The sequence below is a fragment of the Ovis canadensis genome, chromosome X (assembly GCF_042477335.2).
Source record: "Ovis canadensis isolate MfBH-ARS-UI-01 breed Bighorn chromosome X, ARS-UI_OviCan_v2, whole genome shotgun sequence".
NCBI lineage: Eukaryota > Metazoa > Chordata > Mammalia > Artiodactyla > Bovidae > Ovis > Ovis canadensis.
In genome coordinates, this window is record NC_091727.1 from 65,104,410 (window position 1) to 65,124,247 (window position 19,838).

Consider the following 19,838-nt stretch of genomic DNA (forward strand, 5'->3'; position numbering starts at 1 on the left):
CTGAAAGGAAAACAACTCAATTGAGGTAAAAAGCCTATGAAAAAAAGTGTTTGTAGGGCATGTGTGGGTGTGTTGGAGGATGAGCATATGCACACATTTATGTACACATATAGCATTTGCATATACATATACACACATACTATAAATATGTTTTGCCCAAATTAGCACAAACCTACAAGCTTAAAAACCAAATTTGCTAAACTGACCCAAACCACAGTTACTGAGCCCTATGGCTACTTCCTCCAAGCAGATGCATTACCTCTGTGACAACGTCAATTGGAAGTTGCAAAAAGGACAGGTAAATACTGCTACAGGTAGCTTGGATTCTGCTTTTTAAAAATTTAAATGTAAAAATTACTTATCACTTTAAGACACTGACCGTGTTAATATAATTCTGCACAATACCCAGAATATTCTAGAAACTTAAAAGTACTAAATTTACAACTTAAACAGGAAAACAGAGGCTTGCTTCACAGTGGTTTAATATGAACAGAGTTGAATATGACATTGTCTGACAGAAGAATGAACATTTTGCTGAATGAAAGCCCCGAGTCAGGATATATACACAGCATAAATGGGACCTCAGGCTCTCAGCACTTGTGCACAATGAAAGAAGGAATCTTTAAAAACAAATAGTAACAGAGGATATAGATGAAAAAGGCAGCAACAACACCAACACTGGAAAGGTGGGAAAGGGAGCAGAGTGTCTCTCTAGGGGCTGCTCAGGCCCGGTAGCTGGAGAGCTGGTCTGTCTCAGGGAACTTCAACATATAGATGGACTTAAACCCCACGTTGAAATCCAATCCTTAACCTCTCTGTTCAGGGCCTTGTCAGAATCAGTAATCCTTTTCCCCAAGACCCTATATAAAGAACTCCAACCCTTCCATGACAGAAAGTCTAAGCAAAGGGCCCCCACTTTTGACCTGACACCAGAGTTAACCTGCTTCCATCCCACCACTTGGGACAGACATTGGGCTCCAGCAAACAAATCACCACCTCCCAGATAGAAGCCCAGGAAAGCTGCCAGCCTCAAGAAGCTGCTTCAGACTCTAAGATTTAGGAAATCTATACCCAGCTGCTAACCCTAGCTCAGCTTCTGGGGAGAATGCTGGGGTTCCATGGGAAACAAGTGCAGGCAATTCAATAACCCTGTGACCAAGCTGGGGAGGGCAGTGACAACTCTTGCCCCTAAGCCCCATTCAACAGCTCAAAGTGCTTAGGAGAAGTCAGACTGTATGGTTTGTCGTTGTGTTTCTACCTTGTGGCAGCACTAAATAGGATGGGGGGGGGAGGAGAATGGAAGGAAGAGAGTGGTGATGTCCTTCCCTACCACTGGGAGGTACCTAGAAAATGATCTACTCCCACCCTTCAGGGAGTTACCTGGCAGTGGTGAGTTCCCCCAAGCCCTCAAGCCACCAAACCTGCAAAGCTAACCCATAAAAGTAGCGAGGACTTGGGGAGAGAGAACTGCTGGCCCAGCCCATACTGACTCACCTGCTGGTGAGCAAGAAACAGGTAGCCAGAGTGGGGAGCCACAACGGAGGGGCTAGGCAACAGGATCTCCCTGACTGTCCTATGGCTTTCTTCTGACTCTGAAGCAGCCATGATGATGGGCCCAAAAAACCCACACACCTTGCTCCATAAACAGACTGCTTAGACCCTAGAATTACTGCCATGAAAAGCAACAAGGAAGAAAGTATAACAAAAGAAACTCTTGAGAAAACTGGGAAAAGGCCTAGAGAAAATGAGAGCTTCGGGGTCTCTCCCAAAGAAAAAAGTTCATGCAGGTAGGAAAGGCAGGGTCTTTCCCTGCTCAACGCTCCTGGTTAAACCTAAGAGTAAGAAAAATCCCCTGGACTTGCAGCATCAGTATGTATCCAAGTGCCCCACCAATACAAGACCCACGCCCCCAAGGTTGGCCTTCTGGTATGGGTAAATGCCCAAGAAATTGCCTTCCAGTCCAATACCCCCACCCACCCCCCCAGTCCCAAGCAAAGGGCATCTGCCTGTGGTTTCCCACCTCTCCTCAGAGAAGAGGATCCTAGTAGAGTGCCCATGGTATAGTCAGGTACCAAGGAACACAATGCCAGACAGTCTATCAGGCCAGGGGATGGACAGACAACTTCAGATCAGAGAGAGAGAGAGGCTTAGTGTAAAAACCAATGTCATTTCAGCAGGAAAGTAGAGGGCAAGTGGTGAGAGGGGCTCCTACTGGCGCACCTTCCCAGGGACGTAGTTCCTGTCAATTGCCTCCTCCTGCAGGAACATGTGTAGGCAGCGTTCGTTCTGAGCCAGTGGGTGCCCAGCAATTCTATAAAGAGACCAAGATGGTTATCAGTAGTTTTTGGGACTAGAGAGAATTTACAGAGGGGCAGGGCTGTGGATGTGGACAGGGGAAGAAGGGCAAAGTCAGCCCTGAGGTTCAAGCAAGTAAAGGACAGCTGCAGGGCACCATTTCAACCACAATACTGAAGAGAGGAAGGGGACAGAGAGGTAAGATAGGGGCAAATTCCTAGACACATCCAACATGCAATGCTTCCTCAGGCCCTGGGGTACAGGATCAGAATTCTGCTCAAAGGAATGGAGTTTTACTGTCCAGTGACCCCAGCACACAATCAGCACATCATATTACCCATTACAAAAGAGCAGAGAAATGAAACATACAGAAAGACTAAGATGGCAAAAGTAGCAAAAGGAACCCCCAGGAACTTGGCTTACTTGTTAATAAACTGTTCCAGGCCCTGCCTCCTTTCTTCAATAAAGGACTCCTCAAAGATCCCTTCGTCTCCTCGGAAAGGGAGCTGCCGCTTCAAGGCTTTCCCAGGGAGTGGTGGTACTACAATCTGTAGGCAGATGCAAAATATCCGTGGTAATGCATTGTACATTTAATTTCCTATTAGGAATAGGGTCCATCCTATGCCATAGTTCAGCAACTTGCAAGAACTGAGATCATAAGAACAGTCAGGGGTGTGGAGAAAAGGGAACCTTCTTACACTGTTTGTGGGAATGCAAACTAGTACAGCCACTATGGAGAACAGTACGGAGATTCCTTAAAAAACTGGAAATAGAACTGCCATATGACCCAGCAATCCCACTGCTGGGCATACACACTGAGGAAACCACAATTGAAAGAGACACGTGTATCCCAATGTTCATCGCAGTGCTGTTTACAACAGCTAGGACATGGAAACAGCCTAGACGTCCATCGGCAGACGAATGGATAAGAAAGTTGTGGTACATATACACAATGCAATATTACTCAGCTATTAAAAAGAACACATTTGCATCAGTTCTAATGAGGTGAATGAAACTGGAGCCTATTTTCCAGAGTGAAATAAGTCACAAAGAAAAACACCAATACAGTATATTAATGCATATATATGGAATTTAGAAAGATGGTAACAAAGACCCTATATGCGAGACAACAAAAGAGACATAGATATAAAGAACAGACTTTTGAACTCTGTGGGTCTCTGATTTGAGAGAATAGCATTGAAACATGTATACTACCATATGTGAAATAGATGATCAGTCCAAGTTCGATGCATGAAACAGGGCACTCAAAGCTGGTGCACTGGGACAACCCAAAGAGATGGGATAGGGAGGGAGGTGGGAGGGGGTTTGGGATGGGGGACACATATACACCTGCAGCTGATTCATGTCAATGTATGGCAAAAACCACCACAATATTGTAGAGTAATTAGCCTCCAATTAAATAAATTAATTTAAAAAAAAGAACAGTCAGGATGGCTCAAGTCAAAAATTAATCCAACTCTGTTTCTGTAGGAGGACAGGTTTACCATCTCAAAAGAAAGGAAATAAACTTCAAATATTCTTCACTTTATTTAACAGTCCATTACCATCCAAGAATTTAGCTCAACTTTCCATTTTTAGCACCTATAGGAATTAAGTTGTATGATTTTTCTATCCGCTGAGTCAAGTAATTTTTCTTTACAATTTCTCCTGAACTTCCCACTTTCACGTCTCAAAGGGTATCACTCAGATCTAACATATTGGGATTTGGTAGATAGAGTATGTTCACCCTCCCTATTGCCTTCAAGATTTTATAAACCTATGGAGATCTCCTCTCCCAAGGGTCACACAGGGGACAGGGCCATACCTTACTATCTCGCTCCAGCTCATTTTTTAGCCACTCAAAGTCACTGTAGCGCCGTCGTACACAGGACTCCTTTAGTTTGAAGATAGGTAGGTTTGTCTACAAGGAGAAAGAATGAGAGAAGAGAGGTGGTAAGTAACACTCAGTCTGTGATGGCCACCTGTCACAACCACTTGAACACGTCTTAAGAAAAGAAACAGCTCCTAAGGACCATGCTCCGATAACCCTTTTGAAACACTACTGGGTGAATACCAATTCTCACCACATCCAGCCTCGTCAGAGGTGGTGATCAGAAGTCTCATGCTGCTTAGAATTTATCCCACAAATAGACTTGAAGTTATACATAAATATGTGTATACAAGGGTTTTCACTGAATTTTCTCATTTGTAATAATAACAAATGTCCATCGATGGATAATTGGTTAAATAAATTATGATACACTTGCAGAGTGGAATACAACTATGAAAAGAATGAGAAAGATATATATGTCCCAATACGGAAAGATATTAAGCATTAAAATCAAGGCAGAGAACAGTATATAGTCTGTGTTTTTAAAAGGGGTATGTATACATGTATATATTTATATTTATGAATTAAAACATTTATGAAAAGACACTGATTGATAATAGTGACTGACTTTGGAGAATAAAACTAGACAACTGAAATGGGTAGGTCACATTTTTCACTGTACAACTGGAGTTTATCATGTGCATGTATTACATTTTCAATTGAAAAGTGAATTTACGGTCCCTGTAAAAAAACAAGAGATAAGCACCTCCAAAGTATGCTTTCCTTTGCTTTTCCTGTCCAAATCCCTTCCATTCTAAAAGTCCCAGCTCAAGTCCCACTTCATCCAGGCAATCTGTCCTGACAATACTGGCTTAATTTATTGGTCTCCTCCTCTGAACTCTTAGGACACATAAGACTTTGGTATTGCCTGACACACTACTGTTTTATGCATTATGTTAGTCTTGCTACCAACGTAAATTATAATTTCATTGAAATCAGGAGCCATGACTACTGCTGCATCTCCCTAAATGCAGATTATGCAAGTTACTCAATTGGTTAACAGTGAACTATGTATCTGTTTATCCTCCCCTTATCCAGAAAGTGCAGCAGAAATAGCAATTACATTAAGTTGGTTTTCCATAGTTTGCTCCCTGATATACATCAGCTGATTCCCACATTTTAATCACTGAGAATTTTCCCAAGGCTTCATTGGCAACATGAACCTCCAACAAACAAAAAGCCCTGATCCTCACTCCTATCTATAGGTTCTAAACAGAAATAGCCAAACAAATGTATTAATACTGACTATACTTCCTACCAGTCAATTCAGATCAGTAGATGGAAATAAAAGGAGCTAGTTTTTCTACTTTCTCCACAACTAACTCAGAGCAGGAAAAGGGCATTGGCACTATGCTGGAGCTTCACACATTCCTTGCTATGTTACGTTCTGTAGTTCTCGTCTGGATACTGACTTTTCAGGATCTAGGTATATAGCATCACACAATAAAGCCAAATAACTGGCCAACTTACATTAGTTACAACTCTACTCAGGATCATGATCCCAGGAATGGCAGTGGATTGAAGTGGAATGAGAAATGTGTAAAGCAGTATCTTATTAATGGAAGCAGTAGTTTCTTCAGGAAGAGGAACCTCCAGAATGCAGGAGAGGGAGACCTCATTGTTACAGTACAGCTGACGCTTGAACAACATAGTTTTAAATCACATGGGTCCACATGGGTACACAGATTTTTTTCAGTATATATAGTATATCATTTTTGTACCTTTCGATTTTGTACCATGTGCATGTATTAACTATTCAAAACAAGCCATTATAAAGAACATTCTCAGAAACCTGCACACAAATATATATATGTATCAAATCATCACATTCTATACTTTAAACCTACACAATGTTATCACTGACTCAATGGACAGAATTTGAGCAAGCTCCGGGAGACGGTGAAGGACAGGAAAGCCTGGCATGCTGTAGTCCATGGGGTCGCAGAGAGTCAGACATGACTGAGCAACTGAACACCACCGCCACACAATGCTATCTGTCAATTATATCTCAATAAAGCTGGGAGTAAAAATAATCATTCAAGAAAAAAAGCCATTCAGTATCTTGAGATTCTAGGTTTCCACCAGAATTCATTACAAATACTGTGATCCCAAACAGTAGAACCTTAACTAGTAGGCCAACAGAAAGATGTAAGGAAAAAAGTGCTGAGTAGATTCTTCCAAGACACGGTAAAACCACTGTCATTTTGTGGACTTCCTCCTTTGACTTACAAAAATATTCTTCCCTACCTCATGGTGACAATAATGACCTTTCATCTCAGCACCTAGCCAACTAAGGAAGGGGCTACTATGTACTAGGATACTCTCTCAGCTCCAACCTACAAACTGTATGAGAGAGACAGGATTGTGTAGTACAGGATACACAGTCCTCCTTTGGCTCTGATCAAAACAAAATCAAGGGAAAGGAAAGAAAGAAGCAAAGTTCAAGTCCAAAGGATAATTGACATTTGAAAAGTCCCATACATATCACGTGAAGTCACCAGAACAACTCTCCAGACTCATTTCTTATGGGGGTGAGGGGGATAGATATTCCTTCCCTGAGCTTTAATTATACAAATGAAAAAAGTCAGTGCCATCTGCTTCTACCATACACAATGCCCAACTCCCAAAGCCCATTCTCTGAGCCTCATACTCCCTATAATACCTACCATGATCAGTCACTTAAATTAGCAATTTAAAACCAAATGATTTCATCAATTTCCCCTCAGAGCTCAACAAAATATTAAAAGTCTATATAGCCATACAAATTAACAAAAATACAAATTAACTCAAACCCACAGAATTAGGAACTGCCATCAGTCCTATCATTACCATACAATTAGTAATTGTGGAAAGGCCTGATGAAAAGCTTAGTGGGAAAAAAAATCCTTGCACACTAAAGTTTTGCAACTAAGCACTGCCAAAGACACTACAATGTAGTGGAAAGAGTATGATGGGCTTCGGAGTCAGACAGATCTGGGTTCAAATCCCAACACTGCCACTTATTAGCTATGTGTACTTGGGTAAATTACTTATATTGCATTCCTCCTTAGTTTCCTATCTGTAAAATGGTGTTTTTGTAAGGATTTAGAAATTAAATCCTAGTTCAGTGCCTGACACATGACAGGCACTAGATGAACAGCTCTTGTTATTAGAAGTAGCGTAGCAAACAATTCCATTCATAATCCCTACAGCTCTTGGGTAATACATCAAGACAACGTCTCCAAAACCCCACAGCAGAAGAGTTCTTACACTGAACAAGTTATGTCCAGGCCTCTTTAGGTAATTAAGTTCTCTACCATTAACAGTTCCCAGCTTTTATCATATTTTGAGGGATCTAATATCCATTCTTCCCCAAAGAGATGATTTCATATAATTCTTATATAGATGAGTTTTTCTCATTTTCTGCTATTCGTGTTTCTTTCTTCAGTTTGGACTTTGCCAAACTTGGAATTTGGAGATCACTTCTCAGTTAGATTTCAAAGTTGAGTTGGGACAGCATACTCTCTCATTCAATTCATTCATTCAAAAATAAAAGCACATACACTCTTCTAGGTCTTCAAATGCTGTTTGAGCAGCATGCTGTCCATAGAGAATATTCTGGCCCTCTAGTCTGAGAAAAAAAATAAGGAAAATTAGGAAATGGCTCTCAACCTTTTTGCCTGTAACCACTTCAGTGGGGGCAAAGAACCTGCAAACCATGTACTCTGCACATTCCATCTTTGCATGGTGGACTAAGAACTAGAGAATAAAGTCCTCTGTAGTGCACAATGGAAGAAGCCCCTCCTAGAGCAGCACTTAAATGTCATATATTAAAGTTAACTACAGACCAAGGACTAATATAATGAATCCAAAAGGTTAATTTAGGGCAGAATGAGTAAATGGCCATTCATATACAGAAAACCCAAATGAGAGCCAGTAAATACTGAAATAAACATTCTGGATACTTCAGATCGAAAGGGCCAGCACAAGATGAGGGCAGCGACTAACAATCCACCAATCCGAGTTGCAAGGTCAGGTTTTCCAGTGAGCATGTAGTACCTGAGAAAACAAGCACTGAACACTTCTCTCTTTCAGATGTTAATTCTACACAAGTCTGGGAAGCACTCAAGGAGCCTCCCGTTCTTATATCTGCTCCACCAAGTCCACTGTCTCCCTTTCCTGTAGTCTCTCTTCCCTTTAACCCAGGCTTTGCTCAACCCCATCATCCACGACAGAGGATGAGATTGTTGGATGGCATCACGGACTCGACGTGAGTTTGAGCAAGCTCCGGGAGTTGGTGATGGACAGGGAAGCCTGATGTGCTGCAGTCCATGGGGTCGCAAAGAGTCGGACACGACTGAGCAGAACTGATCATCCACGGAGGCCTCATTAGGAAGAAGTTGGGCCTTCCTGATCCCCTTCCTCAGCCTGACTTCTCACAACCTCGTTTTGGGACCCCGCAGCATATCGCTCTGGCTTTCTATCCCCCAGCCCTCTTCCACTCTTCCTTCCCTCCTTCTGTTGCTACAGCTCTGATTCCTACTTCCCGGAATTCCTCACTCTAATCCTCTCCACCCCCACCGTCTCCAGCCCTGCTTCCTTCTTGCTCCTGGGTACCTGTTTTCCCTCAGGCTGGTCATCAGGCCAGGAGTTCCCCCCCTCAGGAGTTTTCTGCATCCTCAGGCCACAACCTTGTGTGAAGACCTCTCAGCAAACCTACTAAGCCCCTAACCCCCAAATGACCCCTCAAGTGTTTCCTCCACCGTTAGCCTTCCCTATGGCAGTTTTTCCCCCTCCCCGCCCCCGCCCTTCCCGCCCAGCCGCCCGATCCTCCCTCAGCTGTCTCCCTCACCCCGTGACTCACCCGCATGCGAACCTCATAGGTGGTGAAGCGCGCGCGGCCCACGCCCACCGTCTGTGGATTAAAGATGTCGATCTCCAGGAAGTTACTCGGAGGCCCGTAAGCGTCGGTCAGGTCCTGCGGCTTCGAGTTAAGGCGCCGAGTGTCAGCTACTGCCGTGTCCGACATCTTTCCGAAGGAGAGACCCAGACCGGGGAAAGGGGGGGTGGGGGGACAGAGACCAAAGACAGAGAGCGCGCACGGCCCCTCCCGCTTGCAAAATAACCAGCCAACCCACAGACGGCGGCGCCGCGCACGCGCGCCCACGCACGCACGCACGCACGCGCACGCCGCCACGGCCAAGGGCCCGGAACCCTGAATAGCGGCTACGCTGACGGCTTGCACTCCTGTACGAAGAAGGCATCATTCAGACTTCCGGGCGGGTGTGTGCTGCCCGGGAACCTGCATCTCCAACATGTGTTCCCCCCAGTATCCTAGGAAGCACTACAGGGGAGATCCGCCAATCGCTGCTCCTCGACCCAAGAAATTGTTTTTATATTATGCATCCATCAGCTGTGAGCACTGCCCCGCAAGCTGGGATCCTACAGTGATAGGCCGAGGCCCCGGGACCTGAATAAGTCCTGGTTTTGCGCGAAAATAGAAGGGTGGTCTCCCGAGGGTGGGGTTCCAACAATAGTAAAAACGTAGAACGCAGCCTGGCCACTTGCGCCACTGATAGTTTCAATTCATTTTACATGCAGTTGAGCACTCAGTGAGCGCTACTTATGATGCCAGGAAAGCAACAAAAATGAGGTAAAGAAAGATGATTTCTCATCCTCAGTTTTGAGGAAAATGTGGACATATCTTCATCCTCCACTTGTTGCCACATAAAAGCTAATTTCAGGTATACTCAGATGTTACATTTCTCAGCAAACAGAGTATTTATTTCAAAATCTTCTATCTCTAATCTGCAAAATTCCATACTTGGCACTGCTCTGAGGTTGCTTACAGCCCATTATGGAGATAGACTATATGTCTACATGAGAATATCTAAAGAAATATTAATACTTATATGACTAATTTGCACATGACCCACCTGAAGAGGGTAGTGCCCACAGTAAAGGTGGTAGTTTTAGGTCATTCTTTCTCCTCCTTTCTCTAGCCCTCTTCTACTTAAAAAAAAAAAAAATCCCATATCATTGATGCCTGAAATTCTTTCAACAGAGTACATGGCCCTATAACTTCACAGTTCAGCTTTTTAATTCAATTTAACTGATATCTACTAAGCAACTGCTTATGTGTCAGTGCATGGGTGCTCAGTTGCTCAGTCATGTCCTACTCTTTGTGACCCCATAGACTGTAGCCAACCAGGCTCCTCTGTCCATGGAATTTTCCAGACAAGAATACTGGAGCAGGTTGCCATTTCCTACTCCAGGGGATCTTCCTGACCCAGGGATCGAACTGGCATCTCCTGTTTTGGCAGGCGGATTCCTTACCACCAGGCAACCTGGGAGATCTACTTATGCTAAACGCTAGAGACCTAGAGTTCAATAAGAGAGTCCCTGCCCTCAAGGAGTTAACATTATAGAAAAGGAGATGAGTAAATAAAACTAACAATAATGTGACAAATAGGAAATAAGTGAATGTTCACAGCAGCATGTAGGACATGAGTAACTGGAGGAATTAAGGAAGGCTTCCTGGAGGAGGAAACATCTGAGTTTGACAGACATGAAAAGACAGCAGGAATGGAAATGGGGAAAGGTGATTTCATGCAGAAGGAATAGCATATGCAAAGTCATCCAGATAAGAAGCAGCACAATATTTTTAGACAGTTATCACCAATTCAGGTTGTGTTATGGAAGTGTTTAAAGAGGTAGCCTGGCTGGGGATGGTCAGATGAGGATGATTCTTCTATATTAAGCAAAGGATCTTTGGCTTTATGATGTAGGCAATAAGAAACCACTGAAGGATCTTCAACAGAAAGAAAAAAAAGACACAATCAGATTTGTGTTTTAGAAGGATTATTTTGCAGGCAACGTGGAAGAAGATGTATCGGAGTTGAATGTGACCAATTATGAGTATCTGCAATAGTACTTGGGATCAGGTGGTGGTGGTGGGAGTGGAAAAAGGGGAAGACAGAAGGCTGAGACTGAGGAAATAAAATAGATAGGAGTTGTATCTGATTAGATATGGTGGTTGTAGGGCCTAAATGTGTGAGCTATGGACTTAGGCTCCCTGGGTTTAAATCATTGCTTCCTACCTATATAGCCTTGACATGTTATCCAACAAGTTTTCCTCCTCTGTGAAATGGAAATAAGACTAAAAAACTACCTCTTGGACTTTGGTGAGAATTAAATGAAATAAAATATGTGCAAATAGTAAGTGTTCAGTAACTATTAGTTATTATTGCTATTTGAGGGAGAGAAAAATAATAATAAAATGACTCCTAGGTTTCTGAGATAGGTAACTAGGTAGATTGCTGGTGAAAGTGAAGTGAAGTGAAAGTTGCCCAGCCACGTCCGACTCTTTGTGATCCCAAACACAAGCCTTGTGTACTTTTTAAGTTTATCCAGTGATTGCTCATTTCTTGCTATTCAGTGAATGTGAAAGTGTTAGTAACTCAGTCAGTCATGTCCGACTCTTTGTGACCATATGAACTATAGCCCACCAGGCTCCTCTGTCCATGGGATCCTCCAGGAAAGAATACTGGAGTGAGTTGCCATTCCCTTCTCCAGGAGATCTTCCCGACCCAGGGATCGAACCCAGGTCTCCTGCATTACAGGTAAGTTCTTTACTGTCTGAGCCACCAGGGAAGCCCAGATTGCTGGTACCACCAATCAAAACTGGCATTACAGAAAGAAGAGTGAGCTTGGGAGGGAAGACAGTGAGTTCAATTTAGATGAATCTTGGGTATCTATAGGACCTCAAAATGTTCAGGAAGTGGCTGGAAATACTGGCCTGGAGCTCAAGGATGTGATTAGGGCTAGAGATTTGGGAACTATCATCATATAGTGTAGAAAGAAAAGTGTGAAGAGGCAAGGACAGAATATTTTTAAATTGGTGAAGGCATGCAATGTTGATGAGAGTGTAAATCCATACAATCTTTCTGGGAGGCTAACTGGCAGTATATATTAAAAAAAAAAAAAAAAAGCCCTTGACCTCAAGAAACTTGTAATACTGCTTGTCTCTGGAAAACAGAACTGGAAAACAGGAGTCAAGGACAGCAGAGAGAGTTGTTTTTCATTTTCATTTCATTTATGTTTAAGTCCTTTTGTATTAAAAAAAAATTTAATGGGAATTCCCTTGTAGTCCAATGGTTAAGACTTGGCTCTTTCACTGCCAGGGCCCAAGTTCAGTCCCTAGTCAGGAAACTAAGATCCTGCAAGCCTTGGGGCATGGCCAAGAAAATTGATGTTATTTATCAAAACTTCTGGCTCAAAATTTTCACCTCAATATTAAAACTCACTGTCTTGTGTAAATGGCCAAATTCAGAGTTCTCCTATGTATCCATTTAAAATAATGTTCTTATATTCATTGATATGGGATAATGCCCACAAAAAAAGTGGGGGAAAGCTGGTTAAAAAAAAATACCCTCGATCATGATCATTGGCAAGAACAAGCACCTTATGAAAGGCAGCAAAAAGGAAGCCAAAAAGAAAGTACCATGATTGAAGCTAACATTGATGTCAAGACTACTGATGATTATTTGCTTCATCTCTTCTGTGTGGGTTTTACTAAAAATGCAACAATCAAATTTGTAAGACTTCTTATGCCCAGCACCAGTAGATCCGCCAAGTTTGGAAGAAGATGAAGGAAATTGTGACCCAAGAGGTGCAGACAAATGACTTGAAAAATAAATTGATTCCAGACAGCATTGGAAGAGACATAGAAAAGTCTTGCCAATCTATTTATCTGCTTCATGAAGTCTTTGTTAGAAAAGTAAAAATGCTGAAGAAGCCCAAGTTTGAATTGGGAAAACTCATGGAGCAACATGGTGAAGGTAGTAGTTCTGGAAAAGCTATTGGGGATGAGACAGGTGCTGAAGTTGAACGAGCTGATGGATATGAGCCATCAGTCCAAGAATCTGTTTAAAATGCAGACTTTTAATGGTGACAAATAAAAGACCTTATTTGTGAAAAAAGATACTGTAATATGATACCACTTGTATTACTGTATGTTGTTGTTCAGTTGCCCAGTTGTGTCTGACTCTTTGTGACCCCATGGACTGCAGCACGCCAGGCCTCCCTGTCGCTCACCATAACCAGAATTCTGCTCAAGTTCATGTCCATTGCATCAGTGATACTATCCATTAAAATGCCATGTTTTACTGTATATGATATATATAATAATTTTTAAAGACCAGAAGGTTATAAATCAAAATGTTAGTGGTAGTTACCTCTGTGTGGTGGTAGTTTCACTTTTATGTTTTTAGTTATAATTTTCTAAAAGATCTAATTTTTAACAATAGGTGAAGTGAAAGTGAAAGTCACTCAGTCGTGTCCGACTCTTTGTGACCCCATGGATAGTCCATGGAATTTCCCAACCCAGGGATCGAACTCAGGTCTCCCGCGTTGTAGGTGGATTCTTTACCATGAGCCACCAGGGAAGCCCTTTAACAATAAATATGTATATTTTTTCATCAGAAAAGTAAAACTGTTTATAGTTGGGAAAAAATTAAAAGACAGGCACAGGAAGAGAAGCTTGTGAAGGAAACCTAGAAAGGAGTTGTCAGAGAGCTAGAAAGAGAACCAGCAGATACTAGTGATCTGAAGGGAGAGAAATAAAAAATGTTTCCAAAAGGAACAGGTAGGTGGTTAACAGTGTTTAATACAATAGAATGGTCAAATAAGACCTGGAAGATGTCCACTCAGTTTAACAATTATCCAAAGGTGAAAGGTTTGGCAGAGCACTGGAAGTAGAACCCAGATTGCAGAAGATTAAGAACTGAATCAGAGGTGAAGTGAAAACATTTAGTAGAGACTATTCTTTTGAGAAGCTTGCCCAAGAATCCAGGAATGTGGTAGATAGAAAGCAATGCATTGACAAAGAAAGATTTGTTTGTTTAAAGAGAAAGGAGATTTGAATATGTTTAACAGCTGTGGAGGGGGGTAGAAGTTTATAGAAAGAGAGAAGTTGATTATACAGGTAAATAAAATGAAAACGCTTAAAATCAAATAGCCCTAGGGGAATTGTGAAAATTAAATTCACAATGATTCATAAATTCACTGTCTTTTGTTTTTTAGATTTTTATGTGGACAATTTTTTAAATCTTTATTGAATTTGTTACAATATTGATTTTGTCTTATGTTTTGGTCTTATGGCCCCAAGGCATGTGAGATCTTAACTCCCTGACAGGGATCAGACTTGCACCCCCTGCATTGGTAGGGGAGGTCTTAACTACTAGACCGCCAGGGAAGTCCCAACACAGTCATTTTTTAAGAGGAAGATTTGATAAGATGGAGAGGAGAGTAGCAGGGTACTGGGCTAATTAAATCCTTTGCAGTAATAATGCAATTGACAGCTGTTATCATCTGGCTCCCATGCACACACACACACACACACACACACACACGCAGAATAGAATAGCCAAGTCAGATCTATTGGCAAACAGGTGACATCAGAGTGTGATGTGAGAGTAATGCCTATTTTCTTTTCTATTGGGTCTCTTTGACTGTGTTCATTCTTTGTCAAAAGGAATCCAGAGATGGGGGGAGGGTAAGAGAGAATTTAGGATCCTCAATTGGAAGGAATCTCAGTAGTTCATCCTTCTGCCCACAGGCAATACTATACCTTAATCAAACATACATTTATCCATCTTTCTGCCCTTAAACTTTTCTCAAAGGAGGTTGTACAATCTCTGAATCAGTCATTTGCAACAATAGTGACAAGAACTTCTTTTTAGTTTCTCTTCAGCCTCTCCTGAGGAATTGGCACATCAAGAACCCCTATAATTTGGAGTGTTTTTGTTCTTGGGAGCAGGGGCCTAAAACTGCAGGGAGGGAGTAGGGGAAAGGTCTGAGTGCGAAAGAGGTAGTGGAGAGAAGAAATCCAGAAAGTGGGACTCATGACAGACAGTCTACTCCAGGGAATGTTGGCCCAGAGTTTACCTGCCTTCTTATGATGCCCCACTCTGTCTCTGCACACATTCATCCAGCTGCCTACTACCAGTAGTGATTTCTCCCCTTGAAGTTCATTTAACCCTAGTTTCACCTGGCACCTTCCTAGGGATCATCTCTACTGTAACTAAATCCCTTCTAAAAGTTGTCGGTTCCCTCACAATGTTGTTGAAAAGTTCTTTAAATACTCAGCTTGTCTACTTGAGTTGGTAATTGTATTTATTTTACTAAAGTATCTCTGGATTGCCTAGGGGTGAGGGCTATCTGGGGAAAAGTGGTGCGGCCTAAGCGTGTGTGTGTCTATGCATGTTTATCAGGTGTTGCTAAAGACCTAACCTTTAGCTGACAAGAGGCTGGCCTCCAACTTCCGTACGGGTGTTTGTTAATTATTTAACAAATTATCTGGCAACAATAAGACCTGGAAAGATAATAATATTGTAGTTAGCCAGCCTTCTTTCCTTAATAAAAGCTAACATTTATTGAACACATACTATATGCCAGGCACTCTTTTAAGCACTTTATATATTTTAACTCAGTTAGTTAATCCTCAAAACAATCCTATGCCATAGGTGCTATTTTTATAGCTGCATTTTACTGATGAGGCACAGACAGATTAAGCAGTTTGCCCAAAATCACACACCTAATGAATGGTAAAGCCAGGATTTGAACCCACACAGTCTGGTTTCTGAGCCCAGGTTTTCAACCTGCCTCACAAAGATTCTTTTAGCTCTATATATCACCATAAAGGGAGTAAGATGGAAAAAAAAAAAAAGAATTAGGAAATGAAAAAAGGGAGAAAGACCAAAAAAATGGAATAAGGGGTAGAATTTCACTAACAACAGCTTAGTAACATTCTGGTATAAATTGCCTGCTCCTGCCTAGATGTTCTTCATCTGACCTTTAATCTGAAACTTCTTGTATTGAATTCTATTGTCTTAATGCCTATGGTAACTTCAAAATTATTTAATTTCTGTCCATTCTTCAAAGCCCAGTGCAGGTCCCACCTCCTGCATAAAACCTCCATATTTATCCAATCTATAGTAATCTGTACTTTTGAAATTTTCTACAAACTTATCCTCTGTAGTGTTCATTTGGCTCTGACTCACATTTTTAATTAGTTTTGTACTTATTTATGTCTCATCTTACCAACCATACTGTAAACTCCTTAAGTGAAGAGACTACAACTTTTATTTCTCTTGCATCATGTATCCCCCACAATGCCTAGCATGGTGTGTTGCAAATAATAGGCACTCAGCAAATATTTGTTGGTTGACTGATTGATTGGGAAAGGTCAGGGACTACATCAAATCTCGGTTAACCTCTGCATCATTTAGTGAAGAACTGTGCACTCAACATGTACTCAATAAACATTAATGATGATTACAAAATCATTCAAAATGTCTTTATAGAGTTTCTACAGTGTGTAGAGAATGGGTGCTGTGAGGATAGAAATTAAATAGAGGATACAGCTTCTACCTTTGAATAGTTTAGTCTTCTCTTACTACTTCAATGCACACTATCTCCTTTCTCTGAATTCCTGCTTTCATTTGAAGTCACAAGTGCAGTGAAGTGAAGTCGCTCAGTCGTGTCCAACTCATTGCGACCCCATGGACTGTAGCCTACCGGGCTCCTCCGTCCATGGGATTCTCCAGGCAAGAGTACTGGAGTGGGCTGCCATTTCCTTCTCCAGGGGAACTTCCCGACCCAAGGATCGAACCCGGGTCTTCCGCATTGTAGGCAGACGCTTTACCATCTGAGCCACCAGGGAAGCCCTTTGAAGTCAGAACTATCACTCAATTGTTTTCTCCCTCAGTTCGATTCCCAGCTCCTTGAAGGAAATGGATAACACTGTGCTGGAACCATAATGGAATCACAGAATTAGGAGGGACTTTAGAGCTTTCTGTATTGTCAAACTTCCCACCCAACGTGAGAATCCCTTTTGCAACGGCCCTGATTCAGCCCTTATTTAATTATACACTTATAGTATCAAGAATTAACCAAAATAAAAAGCACAGGAGGAAGAGTAGGTTCAGGAGCTAGATAATGAGTTGGATTTTGTCTATGTGCAATTTAATGTAATTGTTAGGCAACCAAGTGGAGACAAACAGCTGAAATTCAAGTTTCAATCTTGAGAGAGATATGAGGACTGAAGATAGAGACTTGGAGTCTGGAGCATAGAAGTGGTAGTTGAAAAACTAAGGTTGAGTAACACTGTCAAGGACAAGAGAAGAAAGGAGCCAAGGACAAGTCCTTTGAGAATTCCTCTACTTGGAAAATTAAAAGAGAAATCAATGAGGTGAGAGAACTGAGAGATAAAGAAGAGTTTTAAGGAGAGACTGGTTACCAGAGTCAATAGAGGATGGATCAATGAAGTTAGAAAGGATGAGACTAAGATAAGGTTATTTGATCTGGTGATTAAGAAGCCAGACCTTTGATCACCTTGAAGAGAGCAGTCTCAGTGAAGTAAGGTCTATTTGCCTTGCTCTTATTATTAATACCTATAATGCCTAGTTCAATGCCTGACTCAATACATATTTGTTGAATAACTGAATAAATAAAATGGTTGGAATAACTATAGTTCCTGCTAAAAACAGGAGGTGATGGGAAAAAGCAAACAAGTTAGCCTTTTCTTTTCCTCTGAAGCAAGAGGAGGATATGGGTAATAATACAGAGAAATGTTAAGGTGAAAAAGAGAGAAGTTGATTCTTCCTCCCAAAATATAAAGTAAGCTCATCCGAGAATTTCTCACAGGTTTGGTGGAATAAGCCCTCAACAACAACTATAACGGAGAAGGCGATGGCACCCCACTCAGTACTCTTGCCTGGAAAATCCCATGGACGGAGGAGCCTGGAAGGCTATAGTCCAGGGGGTCGCGAAGAGTCAGACACGACTGAGTGACTTAACTTTCACTTTTCACTTTCATGCACTGGAGAAGGAAATGGCAACCCACTCCAGTGTTCTTGCCTGGAGAATCCCAGGGATGGGGGAGCCTGGCGGGCTGCCATCTATGGGGTCGCACAGAGTCGAACACGACTGAAGGGACTTAGCAGCAGCAGCAGCAGCAGCAGCAGCAGCAGCAGCAACAACAACTATAAACTCTGGACAAAATACACACACACACACACACACACATACCTGAAAGCTCCAGAGAGAAAACAAAAGTAGGCAGACACTGGACAGAGGTTGGAACTTGGAAGAAAGGGACAGCATGGAACAAGGTTCCTACTTTTTATGGATTTAATCTGACAGCAGGCTGCAGTCACCAACCACATGGCTAAAAGTACAATAGAAAACCCTCCTATTTCTAGCTTGAAGAGCCAGAGGACAGGATCTGGGGAAACCACAGTCTCTAGAAAGTGAGGGAATAGATCAGAAAGAGATCCTGAGAAAAGGAGCCCTAAATTATCTGTATAAATTCCTCTCAAGACTTATCCTAAACCATGCATGCACAGGGCAGACTGAAAGCAACTTTCATCTAAGATAAAAGAATGCAACTGAGATTTGAACTGCCACCCATCAAAGGCAAGGCAGGGTTTTTATTTTTAATTTAACCAAGTTAATTGCCTGCTGAAACAAATGCATCCTCACTCTTAAGAGAAATATAACAGTATTCAGAGACTCCACAGCATAACATTCACAATGTCTAGGAAACACTCTGAAATCACTCAATATATGAAGAATCAAGAAAATGTGACACATTTTCAAGGGGAAAACAATGGATGCCAACCCTGAGATGATGATGCTCAATGAGGAGAGTAAAAATGCACTGGTAATGAATGAAAAGATAGGAAACTTCAGCAGAGAAATAGAAAATATTTTTTTAAAAAAGGAAGTAAATGGAGATTCTAAAACTAAAAAACACAATATCTGAAATTTAAAAAATTAACTAGATGCATTTAATAGCAGAAAGAAACAACAGAGGAAAAAGTAAGTGAATTTGATGGTATAGCAATAAAAAGTATCTGATCTGAAGAAGAAAAGGGTTGAAAAAAATTAACAGAGCCTTACAGCCCTGTGAGAGAACATCAGTGGTCTAAAATATGTGTGATTAGCATTGCAGAAGAGAAAAGAGAGAATAAGGCCAGAAACATTATGGGAAGAGATAATGGTTGAACACTTCCAAATTTGGTGAAGGACATACATTTACAGATTCAAGCTCGGCAAAGCCCACACGGGATAATTACGGAGAAAACTGCACTTATGTGTATCATAGTCAAACTGCTAAGAACCAAAGATCAAGAGAAAATCTTGAAAGCAGCCAGAAAAAAATAATACATGACGTGTAATGATTCAAAAACAATTGACTTCTCAGAAACTATGGATGCTAGAAGACAGTAGAAAAACATCTTTAAATTACTGGGGGAAAAAACCACTTTGGACCCAGAATTCTATTAATATGTTCAGTAAAAAATGTTATTTAATAATGATGGCAAAATAAAGACCGCTTCAGATGAAGAGAGTCTCTGTCATGCTTGTAAGCCTTTATCCTTGCTGTTCCCTCTGTCTGGAACACACAGTCTCTCCTCCAGTCCCCTTCCTATCTTTAGCCTCCTGACTCCTACTCATCTCTCACAACTAAGCTTAGATACCACTTCTTCCAGGAAGCCTTCCTGACCCACAAGTTCAAGTTAGGTGTCCCTCACTAATACATCAATAGCCCCCCATATTTTTCCCATCTTAGTATTTATCATGCTGTATGTAATTAACTATGTTGATT

At 41.6% G+C, this 19,838-nt stretch overlaps 1 protein-coding gene across 1 annotated transcript; it reads right to left on the bottom strand.

The window, feature by feature from the left end:
- Positions 1-465: 465 nt before the first annotated feature.
- SNX12 (sorting nexin 12) lies at positions 466-9,368 on the bottom strand. The gene is made up of 4 exons (XM_070291775.1): positions 9,030-9,368; positions 4,121-4,216; positions 2,719-2,843; positions 466-2,311 (listed from the first exon to the last, which is right to left on the bottom strand). Exons 1-4 carry the CDS (start codon positions 9,192-9,194, stop codon positions 2,209-2,211), a joined length of 489 nt encoding a protein of 162 aa, XP_070147876.1. The 5' UTR covers positions 9,195-9,368; the 3' UTR covers positions 466-2,208.
- Between the last annotated feature and the right edge of the window lie 10,470 nt (positions 9,369-19,838).

What these genes read in the sequence shown, in the direction of transcription:
- SNX12 (XM_070291775.1), bottom strand. Translation starts at nt 9,194, where the DNA reads ATGTCGGACACGGCAGTAGCTGACACTCGGCGCCTTAACTCGAAGCCG. An exon ending in AGCTGGAGCGAGATAGTAAG is followed by an intron (nt 2,844 to 4,120) that starts GTATGGCCCTGT and finishes ATCTGCCTACAG; the next exon opens with ATTGTAGTACCACCACTCCC. An exon ending in CTGGAACAGTTTATTAACAA is followed by an intron (nt 2,312 to 2,718) that starts GTAAGCCAAGTT and finishes GTCTCTTTATAG; the next exon opens with AATTGCTGGGCACCCACTGG.